This window comes from Podarcis muralis, chromosome 1 (assembly GCF_964188315.1).
Source record: "Podarcis muralis chromosome 1, rPodMur119.hap1.1, whole genome shotgun sequence".
Classification (NCBI taxonomy): Eukaryota; Metazoa; Chordata; class Lepidosauria; order Squamata; family Lacertidae; genus Podarcis; species Podarcis muralis.
Window position 1 is genome coordinate 101,872,329 of NC_135655.1, and position 20,129 is coordinate 101,892,457.

At 45.3% G+C, this 20,129-nt stretch overlaps 1 protein-coding gene across 2 annotated transcripts in view; it reads left to right on the plus strand.

The window, feature by feature from the left end:
• Positions 1 to 12,187, plus strand: part of LYPD6 (LY6/PLAUR domain containing 6) — a 62,747-nt gene extending 50,560 nt beyond the window's left edge. For both annotated transcript variants that reach the window (XM_028745702.2, XM_028745711.2), the window contains 2 exons: positions 4,179 to 4,309; positions 7,489 to 12,187. In XM_028745702.2, coding sequence (XP_028601535.1) covers positions 4,179 to 4,309; positions 7,489 to 7,650 — 293 coding nt within the window. In that variant the 3' untranslated portion in view covers positions 7,651 to 12,187. The remainder of the gene's footprint in view (positions 1 to 4,178; positions 4,310 to 7,488) is intronic.
• Positions 12,188 to 20,129: the final 7,942 nt, after the last annotated feature.

Below are 20,129 nucleotides of genomic sequence, written 5' to 3' on the forward strand. Positions count from 1 at the left end.
AATGTACAACAGTCACATTGCCATCCTATAACATTTCAAAGTACAGCGGAACCTCAGTTTTCGAGCATCTTGGAAGCAGAATGATTTGGAACCACAACGCCAAAAACCCGGAAGTACCGTATTTTTCGCACTATAGGACGCACTTTTTCCCCTCCAAAAATGAAGGGGAAATGTGTGTGCGTCCTATGGTGCGAATGCAGGCTTTCGCTGAAGCCTGGAGAGCGAGAGGGGTCGGTGCGCACCGACCCCTCTCGCTCTCCAGGCTTCAGGAGAGCCCCATCGCCAGCCCCACAAGCTCGGGGGACAGCGGGGAGGCGAAACGCCGCCATCCCGCTGTCCCCCGACTTGGCTAGAAGGCTGGCGGGGGGGAGAAGCCTGCTCCTCCCCGTCGCCAGCCCCGCAAACTCGGGAGACAGCGGGAGAGGCGCAGCGCGCCCTTCCCGCTGTCCCCTGACTTGGCTAGAAGGCTGGCGGGGGGAGAAGCCTGCTCCTCCCCGTCGCCAGCCCCGCAAACTCGGGGGACATCGGGAGAGGCGCAGCGCGCCCTTCCCGCTGTCCCCTGACTTGGCTAGAAGGCTGGCGGGGGGAGAAGCCTGCTCCTCCCCGTCGCCAGCCCCGCAAACTCGGAGGAGGCTGTCTCCCGACATGGTTTGGAGGCTGGCGGAGGGCTTCCTCCTCCCCCAGCCCCGCAAGCTCCCAGAGCGATGCCAAAGCTGCGCGCAGCTTCGGCATGGCTCTGGGTCCCGTTCTGGGGGAGGGGGAAGCTCAGGCTTCCCCCGCCCCAGCCCCGCGCCTGGGGGGGAATAAATTTTTTCCCTTTATTCCCCCCCCCCAAATCTAGGTGCGTCCTATGGACCGGTGCGTCCTATAGTGCGAAAAATACGGTAATTGGTTCCTTTTTCAAATACGCCTCAGAAGTCGAACGGCTTCCGCTGCATGTTTTTCCATTTTTTCAATGGATTTTGCGGACTGCCCATTGATCCTCGGTTTTCGAATGTTTCAGAAGGCAAACGGTCTTCTGGAACAGATCATGTTCGAAAACACAGGTTCCAGTATATAACAATTCAAGAATACATTTCACATACAGTATTCCAAGACAATATGAACCAAATACCAGCAAACAAGAAATCAAAATAATCCCACTGATTGCATATTACAAACAATTTGCAAATAGCCATTCTAGAAGCCCCTTTCTCTGCTTCCTGTAGGATTCCTCCCATCATCCCCTGAGTATTCTTACCCCCCATCTCTTTCAACTTGAGTCCGCTCTCAAACACCCTGTGCATCCACTGCTCCTCTGATTCCCTCTCATCCATTCAGACACTTCACCCCAAAACCTTTCTTCACTTTCAAGCAACTCCCTCCCACATTCACATCCACCAGCCTATCTTTTTTAAACAAATATGGAGGCAAGCTTTCTCCTCAGTCTTATTTCAGACTTCAGTGCTTTGGAAGCTGGCTAGCAACATCTGCAGTCCCTTCTAGATCGGTGTAGAACTTCCACATGGTCTGGCCTTACCATTTAATCCGCTGGGATAGATTTGATGACCACAGACGGTGTTGTCGTTCTGCTCCCAATGACGAGACTATAGGGAAGAAGCAAATTTGTGGAAGCATTTTAATTCAAGTGAATACAGACACTAGGGTTACCTCATCAAATATGAATCTGGTACAGCCCAAAGATATGCCTGTTCTGATGTTTTATTCTAGTCCTGCTCAGAGTGTGGCAACTAGTTGGAAGGAAGCCAGTGCGGTGGAAATCTAGTTTGAAGGGAGGAAGGGAAGGCAGACACCATGTTTTGCTCCCGCTATGGGAGAAGGCTGCTGGGGGAACGCTATGCTGTGCCAGGTTGCTTGAAAATGATGCTGCCCATAAGGAATGAAACTGGATTTTCCAAGCACCCAGCACACTTTTCTGAGCAGAGCAAGATGGCAAAGCGGGTTGAAGTGGGTAAATGCAGTTTATAGGAAGTTGAAGGACTGGTGTCCTCTTTCTCAAGCTCTTCTAAAATGAATACCCTGCGGATACACAAGAGCAGGCCTTTTCTGTGGTGGCTCTCCATTTGTGGAATGTTCTCACCAGGGAGGCTTCCCCGGTATCTAGGTGCCGTTCAAAAGCATTCCTTTTGCCCCAGGAATTGAACTTACCATATTTTTCGCCCTATAGGACGCACCGGCCCATAGGACGCACCTAGTTTTCAGGGGGGGGGGGAATCAAGGGGGGAAAAATGATTTCCCCCCTGCAGCTTTGGGAGCAGTGGACAGGCTGCACGCAGCCTGTGCGCTACTCTAAGAACTTCTCCCTGCTTCTGCGGGGGGGGGGGGGAATTCCCCCATCTCCCGCAAAAGCCCGCAGGAGGGAGAAGGGACTGACTCTGCCAGTCAGTCCCTTCTCCCTCCTTGGGGAAAAGCCCCCAAGAGCCGCTCGCTCTTTAAAGGGTGCACGGCTCCTGCGGACTTTTCTAGGAGGTGGGGGAATCCCCCCCCTCGTAGAAAAGCCAGCAGAAGCTGCAGAGCCCGTTTAAAGAGCGCGAGGCTTTTGCGGGAGAATTCCCCCATCTCCTGCAAAAGCCCAAAGGAGGGTTGGAGAGTAGCGGGAAGGCATTGCACGCCTTCCCGCTGCCCCCCATCCTCTGGGGCTGGCGATGGGGGAAGCGCTGCTTCCCCCACCACCAGCCTCAAACCCGGGTTGGAGAGTAGCGGCAAGGCGTCACACGCCTTCCCACTGCCCCCCATCCTCTGGGGCTGGCGATGGGGGAAGCGCTGCTTTCCCCCACCGCCAGCCTCAAAGAGCAGACTCTCCTGGCTTCAGCGGAAGCAACGCGAAGCCTCCGGAGCGCAGGCTTCGGAGGCTTTGTGTTGCTATCGCTGAAGCCAAGGAGTCTGCATTCGCCCCATAAGACGTACACACATTTCCCCTTCATTTTTGGAGGGGGAAAAGTGCGTCTTATAGGGCGAAAAATACGGTATTAAACAATCTATGGCCTTTTAAACTGGTGGGTGGGGGATTATTGGGGGGGGGTGTTGTATGTTATATATTTTTGTGTTTTTATATTGTAAACTGCCCTGTGATCCTCAGATAGGGTGGTATAGAAATTTAAGGGATTAATAATAATAATAATAATAGTAATAAATTAGATTCCAACCAATTTACATGAACTTTCTATTTGGGGGCAGAATAACGATTTGTGGGAGCAGCCACACTGCCCAAAGCTGTATTACAAGGAGCTGCTCAATAAAACATAACAAAGTGAGCAGCAGCACCGACTTTTGAAAATATTTCCCAACTTCAAAGAGACATGATTTGGGGTATTAAAGGAGAGTGGCTAATTAGGCTGCACAACAGCTTACATTTTTGGACTCAGGTTTCCATTACTCCCATGAATTCATTAGCGTAGCTCATAAGCTACCTGCTTTTGATGATTTAGCTGAGATGCACTTGCCATAGTTAGGCTTCTATTAAAGCTCTTTTGTGTTATCTACTTTGAAAGATAGCGGGAGCCTTTTACATCTCCTCTCAGTGGGTTTGCTGTACATCTGCAAAATATGGGATTTGGAGGCTGGAATCGACTGGGTGGAAAATCTAATCCATCTTTTATCTTTGCCGCAAAGGCTCCACAAGCTGCTTAGACTCGCAGCTTTTGGATAACCTTTTTATTCTCATAGTCTTATGACTACATTAGCTGAACTATCAAAATACATGGCAAATGATGTACACGCTAGCTAGATATTAGTCCTAGCCAGAATCGGGTTCACTTACTTCTTAGAGAATGTGAAATCCCCGAAGACATTGAGAGAGATTGCAGAATAATGGGATGCTGTTAATGAGTAAATGGCTTCAGGATAGCAAGCTTTGAGGCATTGGACTACACAGTCTAGAGGCTTTTGTTTTTAAAAGAAAGGTTTGGTTCATGAAAACGTGTAAAGGAGATGTGCAAAATAGATGAAGGCAGAAGTTCTCTTGGAAGCTTCCCAAGATTTACATTTTGCACTCCATTTCTAGTGCTATGAAAGAGGTAGGGAAAACCTTTTTATCTCCACTTTTTCCATGCCACGTATAATTTTCTAAACTTCTACCATGTAACCTCTCGCTTGCCTTTTCTCCAAACCAAAAAGCCCTATGAAACCTCTTACAAACAGGAAAAATACAAAAACATTTTCCCCCTCTGTCCTGACAGCTACACGATACTGCTATACTCAACACACGCTGGAAGCCAATGGAAAGAGTGTATCTGTTACCAAGCGCTGTGTTCCTCTGGAGGATTGCCTGTCTACAGGATGCATAGATCTCCAGCATAAGGGTTTGAAGGTAAGAAGTGAAATGGACGATCCTTGGTCCACGCTCACTCCAACACAGAGCAGATCTTTTTCACACCACTTGTGTGTATCTACCCAACAAAATGGGGACATGGCCCTTTTAGTTAGGATGATTTATTTTTGTGGCTTTGTTTTGTATTCAGATAGGCACCAATTATTAAGCATTGCATAAAAGGAGGAACTGAGTTGAGGATTGTTGGCACCCCAAAATTAAGTTCCGTATTTTTCGCACTATAGGGCGCACCGGTCCATAGGACGCACCTAGATTTGGGGGGGGGGAATAAAGGGGGGGAAATTTATTTTTCCCCCCCGCCAGGCGCGGGGCTGGGGCTGGGGCGGGGGAAGCCCGAGCTTCCCCCTCCCCCAGAACGGAACCCAGAGCCATGCCGAAGCTGCGCGTAGCTTTGGCATCGCTCTGGGAGCTTGCGGGGCTGGGGGAGGAGGAAGCCCTCCGCCAGCCTCCAAATCATGTCGGGAGACAGTGGGATGGCACGCTGTGCCTCTCCCGCTGTTCCCCGAGTTTGCGGGGCTGGCGACGGGGAGGAGCAGGCTTATCCCCCCCCCCCGCCAGCCTTCTAGCCAAGTCGGGGGACAGCGGGAAGGGCGCGCTGCGCCTCTCCCACTGTCTCCCGAGTTTGCGGGGCTGGCGACGGGGAGGAGCAGGCTTCTCCCCCCCGCCAGCCTTCTAGCCAAGTCGGGGGACAGCGGGATGGCGCGCTGCACCTCTCCCGCTGTCTCCCGAGTTTGCGGGGCTGGCGATGGGGAGGAGCAGGCTTCTCCCCACCGCCAGCCTTCTAGCCAAGTCAGGGGACAGCGGGAAGGGCACGCTGCACCTCTCCCGCTGTCTCCCGAGTTTGCGGGGCTGGCGATGGGGAGGAGCAGGCTTCTCCCCCCCACCAGCCTTCTAGCCAAGTCGGGGGACAGCGGGATGGCGCGCTGCGCCTCTCCCGCTGTCCCCCGAGTTTGCGGGGGCTGGCGACGGGGCTCTCCTGAAGCCTGGAGAGCGAGAGGGGTCGGTGCGCACCGACCCCTCTCGCTCTCCAGGCTTCAGCGAAAGCCTGCATTCGCACCATAGGACGCACACACATTTCCCCTTCATTTTTGGAGGGGAAAAAGTGTGTCCTATAGTGCGAAAAATACGGTAAGCATATTTTCTATTAAAATTGGAGGGTTGTAAGTAAGCATTTATCAAGTGGAAGTTTGGGGAAATAGAAACCCCTTGACCCATAGGCTAATCCTACATACAGTGCTTTTTTTCCTAAAAAAAATATGTTTAGGGGTACTCTCATTTTCCTACTCATAGATTCACAAAATGTTTAGGGGTATGCGTACCCCTGCGTACCCCCCAGAAAAAAGCACTGCCTACATATGTTTCTCAACTATGGTATGGATGCTACCAAGATGGTTTTATGCATGTGATGGTAAGTTAACTTTTGGAAGTGGCTACCTGTAATCATGTGAATAAAACTGGTTCATTTTTAAAACACAGAAATATTGTACATACCAATCATATCTTCCATGGGGTTCTTGGGTGATTTTCTCCAAAGTTCACAACAGCTGGCCTTTCTTTTCTTTTGAAATTTGGAAATGATCTGGAAACAGATGAGGTTGTTTTCGTTATTAATTTCTTGAGACTGCAGTGGTACCTCTGCTTGCGAATGCCTCTGGTTGCACATACTGTGGGTTAAGAGCTCTGGTTGCGAACTTTGCCCTGGGATGCAAGTGGAAATTGCGCGCCAAAGAGGCACGCGCAGCGGGAGGCACGCTTTTGCTAATGGCGCCTCAGGTTATGAGCGGTTTCCGGTTACGAATGGACCTCTGGAACAGATTCCGTTCGTAACCAGAGGTACCACTGAATACAGAACTTTTGTATTATGTGAGTTTTGGTTAGCCTTACTTTTCACACCACAATACAACTCAGCTCCAAAAAAACTATTTTAGGCATGGTAGCATCTTCTAGAGGGGTAGCACTTTCCACTTCAAGTTGTAAGTGGGGATTGCATTCAGCTGAATTTTCTCCCACCCTGAAAGGCCTTGGGTACATCCAGTGGGATTTTTAAAAACTTGGCTGTTTTTTCTTTAAAAACAAAACTTCAAACCATAAATCCAATTAGCATACTAAAGTCCTTCCTAGTTCCAAAAGTGGTTTGCCATGAGACAAAAAGGCCCTTTGCTGTGGATGGATAAAAATGGAACAACAGGCAGATAAAATATAAAAAAATTGTCCAGTAGCACCTTAGAGACCAACTAAGTTTGTTCTTGGTATAAGTTTTCGTGTGCATACAAAGAACAAACTTAGCTGGTCTCTAAGGTGCTCCTGGACAATTGTTTAATTTTTTTATTTATTTCGACTGCATCAGACCCACACGGCTACCTACCGTATTTTTCGCCCTATAGGACACACTTTTTCCCCTCCAAAAATGAAGGGGAAATGTGTGTGCGTCCTATGGGGTGAATGCAGGCTTTCACTGAAGCCAGGAGAGCGAGAGGGGTCGGTGCGCACCGACCCCTCTCGCTCTCCAGGCTTTAGGAGAGCCCCACAAGGTCCGGGGACAGAGGGAGGCGGAACGCCGCCATCCCGCTGTCTCCCGAAGGGGTTTGGAGGCTGACGGCGGGGAGATCCCGCCGCCAGCCCCACAAGCTCCGGGGACAGCTGGGAGACGCAGCGCGTCTTCCTGCTGTCCCCGGACCTGATCTGAAGGCGGGCGGTGGGGAGAAGAGCGCTTCTCCCCGCTGCCTGCCCCGCAAGCTCCGGGGACAGCTGGGAGACGCAGCGCGTCTTCCCACTGTCCCCGGACCTGATCTAAAGGCGGGCGGCGGGGAGAAGAGCGCTTCTCCCCGCTGCCGGCCCCACAAGCGCCTGGGGGGGAAATAAATTTTTTTTTCTTTATTTCCCCCCAAAAAAACTTGATGCGTCCTATGGGCCGGTGCGTCCTATGGGGCGAAAAATACGGTACCTGAATCTGGAAAGAGGCAGATAAATTAGCCCTTTCCTGCAACTTCTGTAATCTAAATTTCCATTTTATCTTATGTTTCCATTAGCATTTAAAAGCAAACCAACCAACCCAAAACCTGGAACTTGGAGTGTAACATGTAGTTATCTCAATATGACGAAGGTCTTTTCACATATGGAGCAATTCTCTTGACCAATACTTTTTTTCCTTTTTCTAGGTCTGCACTTCGTGTTGTGAGGGAAACATCTGTAACTTGCCGTTACCCAGAAATTCAAGCGATGCCATATTTGCAACAACAACTCCCATAAATCACACACAGAGACATTTGCAAAGTGTACCAGTCATAATGGCATGTCTCCTGCTAGTTTTTGCTACGTAGACATCCCAGGATAAAGTGCCACTTACATATTGAGAAAAGCATTCAAGGATGAAAGTATTTATGAATACATATGACTTTAATTTAATATATGTTTTTAAACCCTTCTTTCTTAGCGACATTTCTAAAGTCAGCTGTCTTAAATTCCTTTTAGCCTTGGCTGATTAAAAAGCCTTTGTTTTAATCTGTGTCTTTGGTTTAAAAAAGAGGACAGAATTTTGTTGTAACTCTAATAATTTGAAGGAAACCTTTTGTAATCAGAAGATTTTGGTCACTGCAAATACTTGATCGAAAAGGTATATTTCTTCCTAAGTAGTAGCTTTCAACTTCTGAAGGGAATATATCTAGAGTTTTGTACATAACAGTAAATAAATTAAGACCAGGGCTCCCCAGTGAAGCCACTCCACTATGCAAAAAAAGGCTTTTGATTAATCAGCTGACAGCACTAAAGAAATATTAGTTGATTGATCATTCTAGTTTTAATAAACTGCATACGTTATTGCATATGAATGAAAAGATCCTCTTGAAGGAAAAATATTCTCGATTCATGCATTTATGGAAAACAGGTACCAGCTTAGAGGCATTTCCTTATGTGTGATGAAGGAAGTCCATGGCTCTTCCAAGATGGTTCCTTCACCTTCTGCTTTTTGAAGGGTCAGTGTTTTCTTTTTTACAAAATAAGTAGCATTTTCTTTCACACATCTGCTACCCAGTTAATTTGGGTCATTGTTTTAATACAGGCCTGTTTTAGGCATGTCCGATAAGAATAATAATTTATTATTAATACCCCGCCCATCTGGCTGGGTTTCCCCAGCCACTCTGGGCAAATCCCAACAGAATATTAAAACCACGATAAAACATCAAACATTAAAAACTTCCCTAAACAGGGCTGCCTTCAGATGTCTTCTAAAAGTCAGATAGTTGTTCATTTCCTTGACATCTGATGGGAGGGCATTCCACAGGGCGAGTGCCACTACCAAGAAGGCCCTCTGCCTGGTTCCCTGTAACTTCGCTTCTCGCAGTAAAGGAACCACCAGAAGGCCCTCGGCGCTGGACCTCAGTGTCCAGGCAGAACGATGGGGGGTAGAGATGCTCCTTCAGGTATACCGGGCTGAGGCCATTTAGGGCAGCACACACATGCACAGCCCCAAACCTGGAAACACCAGAAAGACATCACTAAAAGGGCAGAACAGTATGTTTGCTTTTCAACGGGTTTCCAATTTCACATGAATTCATGCAGTGACCTGGAACAAATGGGGAACTGCTTGTATTTCAAAAGGCTTTTACTGTATTTTTCGCTCTATAACATGCACCCGACCATAACACGCACGTAGTTTTTAGAGGAGGAAAATCCGTAGGCATGCCACCCGTAGGCATTCCCTCCATAACACGCACAGACATTTCCCCTTACTTTTTAGGAGGGAAAAAGTGAGTGTTATGGTGCAAAAAATACGGTAATTTAACCAATTCATAGAGTAAGACTTTCTGTCCTGCATACACTTCCCCAAGGGTGAAGATGATTGGACTCAGTGAGGCTTTCTGTGTAGAGTCCTGCACACTCAATGCGCACCTCTCTGATACAGTGGAACATTCCTCTGAGTAAACTTTTCCAGGAGGGCACTGCACATGTTGCAAACCCACTTTTGATGTGCTTTACAGATACATCCCCATTTCCTTTGTGGATCTGTCCCTGTGATCGATGCTGGTTGTGTGCATTGGAGCCCCTTAAAAGCTGCATATTGGGCATTGTTGGGCTGCTGTCATGGGTCAGTAGGACTCACCTACAAAATGTCTAATGAGAATCCGAGTTTGGATCGGATCTTCTTGACAGAGGAACGTTGTGGACAAATTTCTTTTCACTAAGGAAATGCTTCCACTGAAATGTGTTTTACTAATCCAGACAATACTTTTGGCACATCAGAGGGTTTATTTTACATACTAGATCACAGTATTTATTTTTTTATGACATGATCAGGATTGGTGACACGTTATACAGTGTTCTATTGTTAAGCAGCTATGGGCGGTGCATGGGCTGTTAGTATGTCATGGCAAACCATGGTTGATTGCTTACTGTGAACGTGCAGAATGTGTAGCTCCCACTTCTTTCTTGTTCACTAGTGAGTGGAGGCAATGAGATGCGGTCCTCTGGTGTAACATCAAATCCTAACTGGAGCAAAACACCAGCTAACCTTGGTTCGTATGTTGGGGATCATCACGGGTTGTTGCTCCCACTTGAGAAGTGGGTGTCATAGTGTGTTCCCACAAAACAACCATGGCTTGCTATGATATGTGTTTTCAGCCTATATGTAACAATGACAATTTTTTTTTAGACTAGTGCTGTGGGGGGTGGGGAAGTAAAGCTGAAGCTAATTCAAATATGTGTCACTGCCTTATGACAGTATAAAGGATCAGTGGGATTTTATATACAATGAACAGCCGTGTAATCATGAGTTATAGTGATTTTTATGAGTTGTCTTTGGCTTTTTATTATGTTTGGCTAATGCTGATCCATGGGGACCTGGCACTTTTCCAAGTTACAAGGCATATTCTTGCTGTAAACCAAGGGGAGGGGGGAGGGGAAAATGGGAATAGGGAACTGTGATCAAATGTATTCCAATAAGAAACCTTTTCTAAATCCTAAGTGCTTCATAAAAACTTCTGTCCAAAGCAAACAAACCAGCATCTACCAGCCTCATATTCTGTGCTGTGTTTGTAGACACACACACCCAAATCCTAAAATATTTGTAATTCAGATACTTTATGAAAACATGAACTCTCGTATTCGTTGCAGGACTTTGTGTGTGGGATGTATGTGTATAAATAAATGTAAACCTGCTGCTTCTATTATAAGAACAGGCCATACTATCCATTTATGCATCAAGGCGCACACAGGAGTCTGAACTGGAGGCAACTACCTGGAAGTAATTTTCACTGTGTTTTTCAGCAGTCCTGGTTCAAAGTCCCATGTACACTGCATTTCATGGCTAGGGGGATCAGTTGGGAGTCAGATCCATTGGCAATGTGAGCCATCATGATGTTGATAAAACTAGTCATGAAGTCCCATTGAAAGCAATGAGATGCATTTAGTTGTGTGACTAACTTACGTTATTCTGCTAACAGCCAGCAGGGATAAATAGGGGTTATTGAAATTTCATGGAATATATTTGAAAACAAGGTGTCTCCATCCAATTTTGGTCAATTCTCACTTACTCCATTTTAGAAGTCACCTTGACCCTCAGGAGTGGTTTTTTTGGAGGTGGGGGGCAGTAAAACTCGCCTCCCTCTTCTTGTTCCTGGGATCCAACCCAGCCATGTCCCTCTGCAAGTAATGGCTTGTTTTTTCTTTGTTCGTTTCTTACATCATATACATTTTAATCCGTAACCTCTAATTTCATACACCAGATCTGACATACCCTTTTCCTGAGGCCCCGTGTAAAATCTAGTTCAAATATAATTGCAATTCAAAGGGATGCAAGACTGACAATTGGGACTGCTCATCCAATGTTGTGGCATACCACTAAAACGGTTGGGATTGGACAGGAAGGCGTCACTTCAGCCAGCTTTTAATCATCTGTACTACTGAGCTTGTTTCGTAGAGTACCCCTCAACTCACCAAAGTCATGACTGGGGCTGAAACTGTGTGCCAAAATATATGTTCGATTTATATGCTCTTTAAGTCATGTTGCATCAGTAATTTGGAAAGCACTTTCCATATTATAGAAATGTGAAAGGATTACAAGGCACTTAGATGTTATCTACATACCACACTTGTGCACTCACCATATGGAGGCAGATAGCAATGGCATCCCTTTGTGCCCTCACCACACCACTGCTATGAAGTAGTGTGACTAGGTTATATGGAGAGTTTCTGCGCCAATACGGCACCATTCATGGCAATGGCTAGCATGAAACAGGTGAGTGCCATCCTACACATTAAGAGTGTAGTGAGCACCTCATGGGGATGCTATTTTAAACAGTCTCTATGTGATAGAGCTGGTCTACATGTTAATCACTAAGAGAATTGTTCGCATTGTGTCTTACAAAGAGATGTGTTGCATACATTGTGATCTCTGAAAAGGTAGTCAGTTGTTCGTTGTTGCACGATTGAACCATGTGGTTAAGCACTTCTTCACAAGCAAGAATGACTGAATTGTCCTGTCTGTGAAAGCTGTGGTTATTATAATGTGATACATCACTCAGGAAACTTATTATACTGCTCTGTAACCATTGAATTGGACCACACTTTGAAATCTTAATTTGAAAATTTTGCAGTCTAAGCATGATGGTGTTACTAAATTTGTATCTCTGCATTTGTATTTCATTCTGAATTTTAGATTTTTATGCTGTGAAAAAAAATATTGAAATGTGTCTAAGTAAAAGCATGATCATCTGAAGCCATATTTGTGCAAAATCTCCTGGTTATTATCCTTTCTACTGTTTTTGTAACCTTCTGTGGATGTATTCCTGTGTAAATAGTGCTCAGACTTGTTAATGTTGTAAATTTTGTACATTCTATAAATAAATAATGTTTTAAACATGACATGTTTGAATGATTTTTCTTTCTATAATCCTCACACTCTCTTTGACGGTCTTTGTACTACTTAGCTTTGTACTACCTTAGTCTTTGTACTAAGGAGCAAAGTTGTGTGCCAAGCTTTCCCTTTATTGTACAAATATACAGAGTAGCAACTAAGACCTGGTGTTTGCTTATTTATTTAAAATCATTTATACCTCTACAGGCACATACCCTTCACATATGGTGGGAATGCCCCCAAATCCAACTTTTCTGGACAGCAATCTTACAAGAAATAGGCAAAATATCCAAACAGATATTGGAACCCACCCCAGAACCACCCCTATTGAATATTTTCCAAGACAATAATGCACACTCACACTATAAAGAGCTCATAACCCACCTAACCACAGCAGCCAGAAGCACCATAGCTAGACACTGAAGAGATTTGTCAGGAGTGAACATGGACCACTGCTATCAAATCGTATGGGGAAACAGCCTTGCTAGAAAAGCTAACCTACAGACTGACATGGGGACAAATAAGAGAGGACACCTTACCCCCTCCCTTTATTACATACATGGCCCAAAAAGCCAACAAAAACCCACCAATAGCATATGAATCAATATGGCTAACTTGACTCAACAATACTACCCCCCCCCCGCCACGCACAGACAACCAACTATGCCTTGCCCCCACCAACCTCTCTCACTGCCAAGGGAAATAACAAATGAATAGAAAGAGAACCTACCCAAGTGATGCTGACACAAAACCCCCACACATACACTAAGTAAAAGAATGTAAGCTTTACCACCCTCCCACTTCTCCATCAACTTATACTGTATACAACATTAATGTCTCACGTTGAATGCAACTGGTCAATAGAAATGATTCTATGGCCTGAAAAAAAGAGAAAATGCACATACTATTGTAACCCAAGAAAATCTTCAATAAAAATTATTAATACACACCATGTAGATGTTAAACAGCACGGGGGATAGTACTGAATCCTACAGAAAGCTCCAAGGGCAGAGCAACACCTGCAAGCACCACTATCTGAAAATGGCCATCCAAGAAGGATTGGGAGCAACTCAAAGCAGTGCCCTCTACCCCAGCTCAGATAGCTGCTCCAGAAGGTACCATGGCTGATGGAGTCAAAAACTACAGAGGCAACATTGAGAATAGACAGGCACCCACTCTCCTTGTCTCTGTCCCAGCAAGGGTCATCATGCAAGGTGATCAATGCAGTTTCTGTGCCAAAATCGGGCTTTAACTCTAATTGAAATGGATCTAGAAAATAAGTCTCATCCAAGAAAGCCTGGAACTGGTCCACATCCAATGGAAAAGATTGATGCTTGCTTCCTTTTTTGTAAACATTGTGCTCCTACAATTTATATTAGTGGCTACAACCTGAGGAGAGTGATTTCAACCTAGCTCAAATATTACCATTAAAACCAGAATAAAAAGAATGCTGGTTGGAAAACTCTGCAAAAGAGTGTGGCCTCCACAGAGAGAGAATTCTTTGCTCGGAAATGATTTTTGGAAGCAAACCAGAACATTCTGCAGGAAAATGCTAATATATTCTGGTTGGCATCCAAAAACTGTCCACAGATAGATCACAAAGCAGCTCAACCAGCTTAAAATATTCTGCTCTCCCTGCATTGTAGAGTTAATGCATAACATTGGGGGTACTTAAGATGCCAAAAAACATGTGGAATTGATCGGTGCCCATTCTTGCCTGCTTGCCTGTCGGTCTTAATTTGGCATTTCAACTCAGCCGCAAAAGGGAGGGAGGTCCCCCATAACAATTCTAGAAGAATTGTTAATAAATTGTGCAACATGGATAAAATGATTAAATATACTATGTAGTTAATGAAAGCAGTTTGCCCATCGCATATATGCACACTCGGAATAGACAGCCCTTAAAAGTCTGCTTTTGTAGAAAACACTAAACAAGTTCCTTTCCTTCTCCGAAGGGGAAGCAATCCTAGGAGGTGAATCCTATGAAAGGCATATCCCTGAAAGACATCCACCCTACAACCCCATGGGCAACCTTCCTCCGAAGGAAATCCCCAACAACTAGGGACTCTTACAAGTTACTAAAAATGTTAAAGAACGGGTCTGTACAACATTTGGGGTGAACAAAACCCGGGAGACACCAGCCACACATTCCAATCTGGACGCCATGGTACAGTGTCCAGACTGCACAGCATTCTGCTCACACAGGGTCTGATCCCTTCAGTGGAGTCAACATTCAGATCACAGATCACGCTCCAATAGAACCGTTAAAATAGGAGAGGAGACACAAACCACTCCAGCATGGTCCTTCAGTCCCATTCTAACTACAAACAAACAAATTAGAGAGAGTCTCACCAAAACTATTTCAAGGAAAACAATGTAGACAATATAACAACCCCTCTCCTATGGGACGCAATGAAAGCGGTCACCAGAGGAGCTTGCATAAAAGAGAAAGCATTCCTTAAAAAACAAACCTCCTCAAAAATTAGCAAAATAGAACAAGACATCACAACCCTCTCATTACGCTACAAACAGGTTCCAAAAAACTCCTTCAACTTATAGAACAAAAAAGAAGAGAACTAGACTCTCTATATATTAACAAAACAATGATCAGCATTCTATACTCTAAAGAACGCTTCTATGAATATGGAGAGAAAAACTCCAGACTACTAGCAAATAGATGTAGGAAAAGAGCACTCAAAACAAGAATACACTGCGTCACCAAAAAAGATGGCAGCATAAATTTCTCCTCCAAAGAAATAACCTCAGAATTTGCAGAATTCTTCTCCAACCTATATCCCTCCCATAACCCACCTGAGGAGGAAATCAGAAAATTCCTAGCAGGACTGACTATGCCTACCTTAACTGATGAGGAACAGAAATTCATGGATAGTCCTATCACCCCAGAGGAAATAGATGCGGTCCTCAAAAACCTGAAACCACACAAAGCCCTAGGCCCAGATGGCTTTACAGCAGAATTCTATAAGAAATTCAAAGAAGCACTGATGCCCTACATGGCGTGCCTATTTAATGATATCATAAAAGGGGGACCCATCCCCAAAATCTGGACCTACTCCAAAACAGTCTCCATCCCAAAACCACTGAAATACAGCCTCAAAATAGAATCATACTGCCCAATCACATTAATAAACCAAGACTACAAGATATTCACATCAATCTTGGCCAACCACCTAAAAATCTTCTTACACAAGTTAATAGCCCCAGACCAGACTGGCTTTGTCCCTGGTCACAATATAACAGACCCCATCAGGACATTACTGAACCAAACACAGTAAGGCAACTAAACTCCCACTGGCAATTATGTCCCTAGACATCCTCAAAGCTTTTGATTGCTTAGAATGGAAATACCTATTAGCAGTACTAACTAACATGAAATTTGGCCCCAACTTCCTACAAATTCTCAAACAAATATACTCCCAAGCCTCAGCAAAATGCAGGACTAACAATATGGACTCTAATACTATAGCAATCCAAAGAGGCACAAAACAAGGATGCCCACTGTCTCCCTTCTTATTCATCCTGGCTCTGGAACCTTTAGCAATCCGAATCTGAGCAGCCACAGACATCAAGGGAATGGAAATAAAAGTCAGAACCTATAAATTAGGGCTCTTCACAGATGACCTAATGGTCACAACACCAGACCCCATAAACACAGCAACATCCCTAATCAGAGAACTCAACACATTTGGAACAGTATCGGGCCTACAGGTAAATTTTGCAAAGTCGGAGGCCATGGGCTTCAACACCCCTCCTCACATCCAAAAAGAACTCACTAACACCACCAAGGTAAAACTTTGCCACACCAAGTTCAGATACCTAGGGGTACAAATAACCAGAAACCTCAATAAATTATACCTTCACAGCTACAAGCCCCTGTGGTGACAAATTAACAAAGACCTAAAGAGATGGAACAACATAAACTTCACTCTCTCAGACAAAATAGCCATGATCAAAATGATCACCCTCCCAAAACTAACCTATCTATTCCAAACCCTCCCAATCTGGATTCCCCCAACCCAACTCTGCAAATGGCAGAGAAAACTACACTCATTTATCTTCTCACATAAAAAACCAAAAATAAGCCCCAAATACTTGCACCTCCCCTCCTCAGAAGGAGGATGGGGAATCCCCAACATAGAAGCATATTACACTGCCAACCAAGTACGTCATATAATCCCATACATACTAGAAGATGAGACAAAACAATGGATACACCTAAAAAGAGACACAGTTGAAAATACCTGCACCACAGCATACCCACTCCTCCCAAACAAAGGAAATACTCACAACACTTAGCAGGTACACACAGACCATGCTCAAAGCATGAAATGCAGAAATAGGCAAATTGTCCCCAACCCCATCCCCACTAACTCCCCTGGCGCACCACCCATTATTCCACCACACAGCACAAAACCTCTAGATAAAAACCTGGCAAACCAAAGGCTTAGATTGCCTAATAGATGTCTATAAAAATAACAAACCCTTGTCAACACAAGAAATACAGGACAAACTAGAAGACACCCAAATGCCCTGGTTAACACACCACCAACTACATGCCCTCTTAAACAATCCAGCAGTAAAATCAGCAGCAACTAGGCCCCTGACAGCTTTCGAAAACCTCCTCCTAACAACAAAGGGACACGGCAAAGGGATGGTATCCACAATATACAAAATACTACACCAAAATCCCACGAACCCCCTAGATGCAATCAAAAAACAATGGGAGGATGACATAGGCTATGAGATTAATCCCACCCAGTGGACCAGAATATGGTCTAACCCCCCCCCCTTAAATCCATATAAATGAAAAGGAAAGAACTCACTCTGAAACTCACCTACAGGTGGTACCTAACGCTAAGAAAATTACCGCTAATACGCCCAGGAACCTCACCTAAATGCTGGAGAGGGTGCACCTCCACAGGCACATATCTCCACATTTGGTGGGAATGCCCCAAAATCCAACTATTCTGGACAACAGCCATACAATAAATATGTAAAATAACTAAGCAAGTACTAGAAATCACCCCAGAATTGGCCCTACTAAACATCTTCCAAGACAATAACGCCAATTTATATCACAAAGAACTCATAACCCATCTACTTTCAGCAGCCAGAAACGTCATAACCAGACACTGGAGATACCTGTCAGGAGTAAGCATGGACCAATGGTACCAAATAGTATGGGAAACAGTCCTACTAGAAAAACTAACCAATAAACTGAAACTGACACGGGGACAAATAGAAGAAGATGCCTTCACCCCGGTATGGCTCCCCTTTATCACACACACAGCCCAACAAGACAACGACAAAAATCCCCCAACAGCATACAAATTAATATGGCTAACCTGATCCAAACACCCACCCACCCCACTCATACATGAAAACAAAGACCACCACAGCCAATCACAAACGAACAACCACACCCTAGGCCAGCCCCAATCTCTCTCACCATCAAAGGAACGCAAGCAAATAGCAGAGAACCTGCACAAGCGACGCTGACACCAAACCCCACACATATATTAAGTAAAATAGAAACATCACCACCTGCCCCCACCCCACTCACCTTTCCCCCCTCCACCTCTTCCCCCCTTTTTCTTCCTAATGTAACACTAATGTCTCAACAAATGAAAGTGATCTGTAAAAATGTAACTTGGGAAAAAAGAGAGATCGCTCATACTTTTGTAAACCCAGAAAATCTTTAATTTAAAAAAAAGTCTGCTTTTGTGGGGGTAAGCAGGGAGAGGAGAGGAAGGTGAGATTCTATTGCACTAGCAGATGTGCACTGTGCTTAGACACAGAAATGGACACAGACCTCCCCTTTATAATGCCCAGCATTTTAATGGTGACGGAAAAGCAAATAATACAAAGCACATTTAAATTAACCTTTAAAATTACGAAGAATTAGCCTGTTAAAAAAAACCTGCAATCAGCCAGGAAGCAGGGAGAACTACAACAAAGCCTGCAGGTAAAATAAACCTATAGTGCATGCAGATTGTACACTGGAAGGGTGGGAAATTCAGTCAGCCTGGTATCTAACACTCATCAAGCAGTGGGGTAGGGGGGCTCTCTGGGGAGAGTGTTTTACAATCAGGGAGCCACCACACAAAAGGCCCTTCTGCAGGATTGCCACCTGCAGAGGTCAGGCTTGTGGGATCTACTTTGATTTTTTTACTAGAACTCTGAGACCCACCAACCTGAGCCTGATGCAAGAGAAAGATGCTTAGAATTAAAGGATGCCGAGTTCAGGGACTTGTTCTGAGTACTACTTGTTCTGAGAGCCAGTGTGGTGTAGTGGTTAAGAGCGGTAGTCTCGTAATCTGGGGAACCGGGTTCGCGTCTCCGCTCCTCCACATGCAGCTGCTGGGTGACCTTGGGCCAGTCACACTTCTTTGAAGTCTCTCAGCCCCACTCACCTCACAGAGTGTTTGTTGTGGGGGAGGAAGGGAAAGGAGAATGTTAGCCGCTTTGAGACTCCTTAAAGGGAGAGAAAGGCGGGATATCAAATCCAAACTCCTCCTCTTCTTCTTCTTCTACCAGAACTGAATGGAGCACACTGTCCTTCCACACACAAAAATACACTCCTAAATACCTCAGGCTTTCTTTATTTAAGCTTAGGGCAAGAGGTCATTTTGCTTCAGCTGCTGCTAAACCAATGCGAGTCAGAAATCCTTACTGATCTATTATGAGTCAGCAATCCAGATCTATCTTCTGCCCATTGGTGCTCTAGGTCTAGGACACAGGAACTCCAGATTTGTGAAGTTGTGCTCTGTGACCAGGAACCACTCTATGTGTACTTATGAATGTCTCTGTATACATGCACACACTTCCACTCGTTCGCTTTTTAAAGTGAACACTTAATGTGCAGCATGACGGCAACAAACAGGTGTTTCGTAACATAGGTCATGCAGCTGCAGCCATGAGAATCAGAACTGGTTTCAGCTGCTTTTTCAGATGTACAACCCTGTGCCAAACCCGAGTTTGTTGTTGTTTTGTGTGTACAATGGTTCTTAGTCTCATTGAATTCAGTGGGATTTGAATATGCAGTGCATTAGTTCAATCATATCAATTGCAAAGACCTTTAAGAGAACCTAACAATTTTTAATATAAATTGAGCCCATAGGCAATGGTAATGTCTCAGAACTATACTTGGCCCCAACCAGGGCAAAGATTGAAGTCTTCAAGTTCCATAAATATCTGAAAAAGATAAGAAGCACAAAGCAGCTGAAAGACTTTGCCCCAGCATGTCCCATTACTGCCCTGGGCATTCTTCTGTGGGAGGGAGAAGAATCTCTTTGGTAATGGACTGGGTGGTTTAAAATTCTCTGGGAGTTTTTTTGTTTTTGGTGGTGGGGGGAGTTAAATGAAAGATGTTTTGTATGAGTGGCTTCTGCAAAATACATTTGCTCAGAGACAAAGGAGACTTGGAGTCCACCACAGAAGAATTTAACATACATTAGCAGCTAATCAGGGACGTGGGTGGCGCTGTGGGTAAAAGCCTCAGCGCCTAGGGCTTACTGATCGAAAGGTCGGCGGTTCGAATCCCCGCAGCGGGGTGCGCTCCCGTTGTTCAGTCCCAGCGCCTGCCAACCTAGCAGTTCGAAAGCACTCCCGGGTGCAAGTAGATAAATAGGGACCGCTTACTAGCGGGAAGGTAAACGGCGTTTCCGTGTGCGGCTCTGGCTCGCCAGAGCAGCGATGTCACGCTGGCCACGTGACCCGGAAGTGTCTCCGGACAGCGCTGGCCCCCGGCGTCTTGAGTGAGATGGGCACACAACCCTAGAGTCTGTCAAGACTGGCCCGTACGGGCAGGGGTACCTTTACCTTTACCTTAGCAGCTAATCAAATATTACTGATAAAATATGACTTGGGATTTGACTGTAAGCAGCAACACCAGTAAAAAATAAACCAAAACCAATCACCACCGCCCTTGAA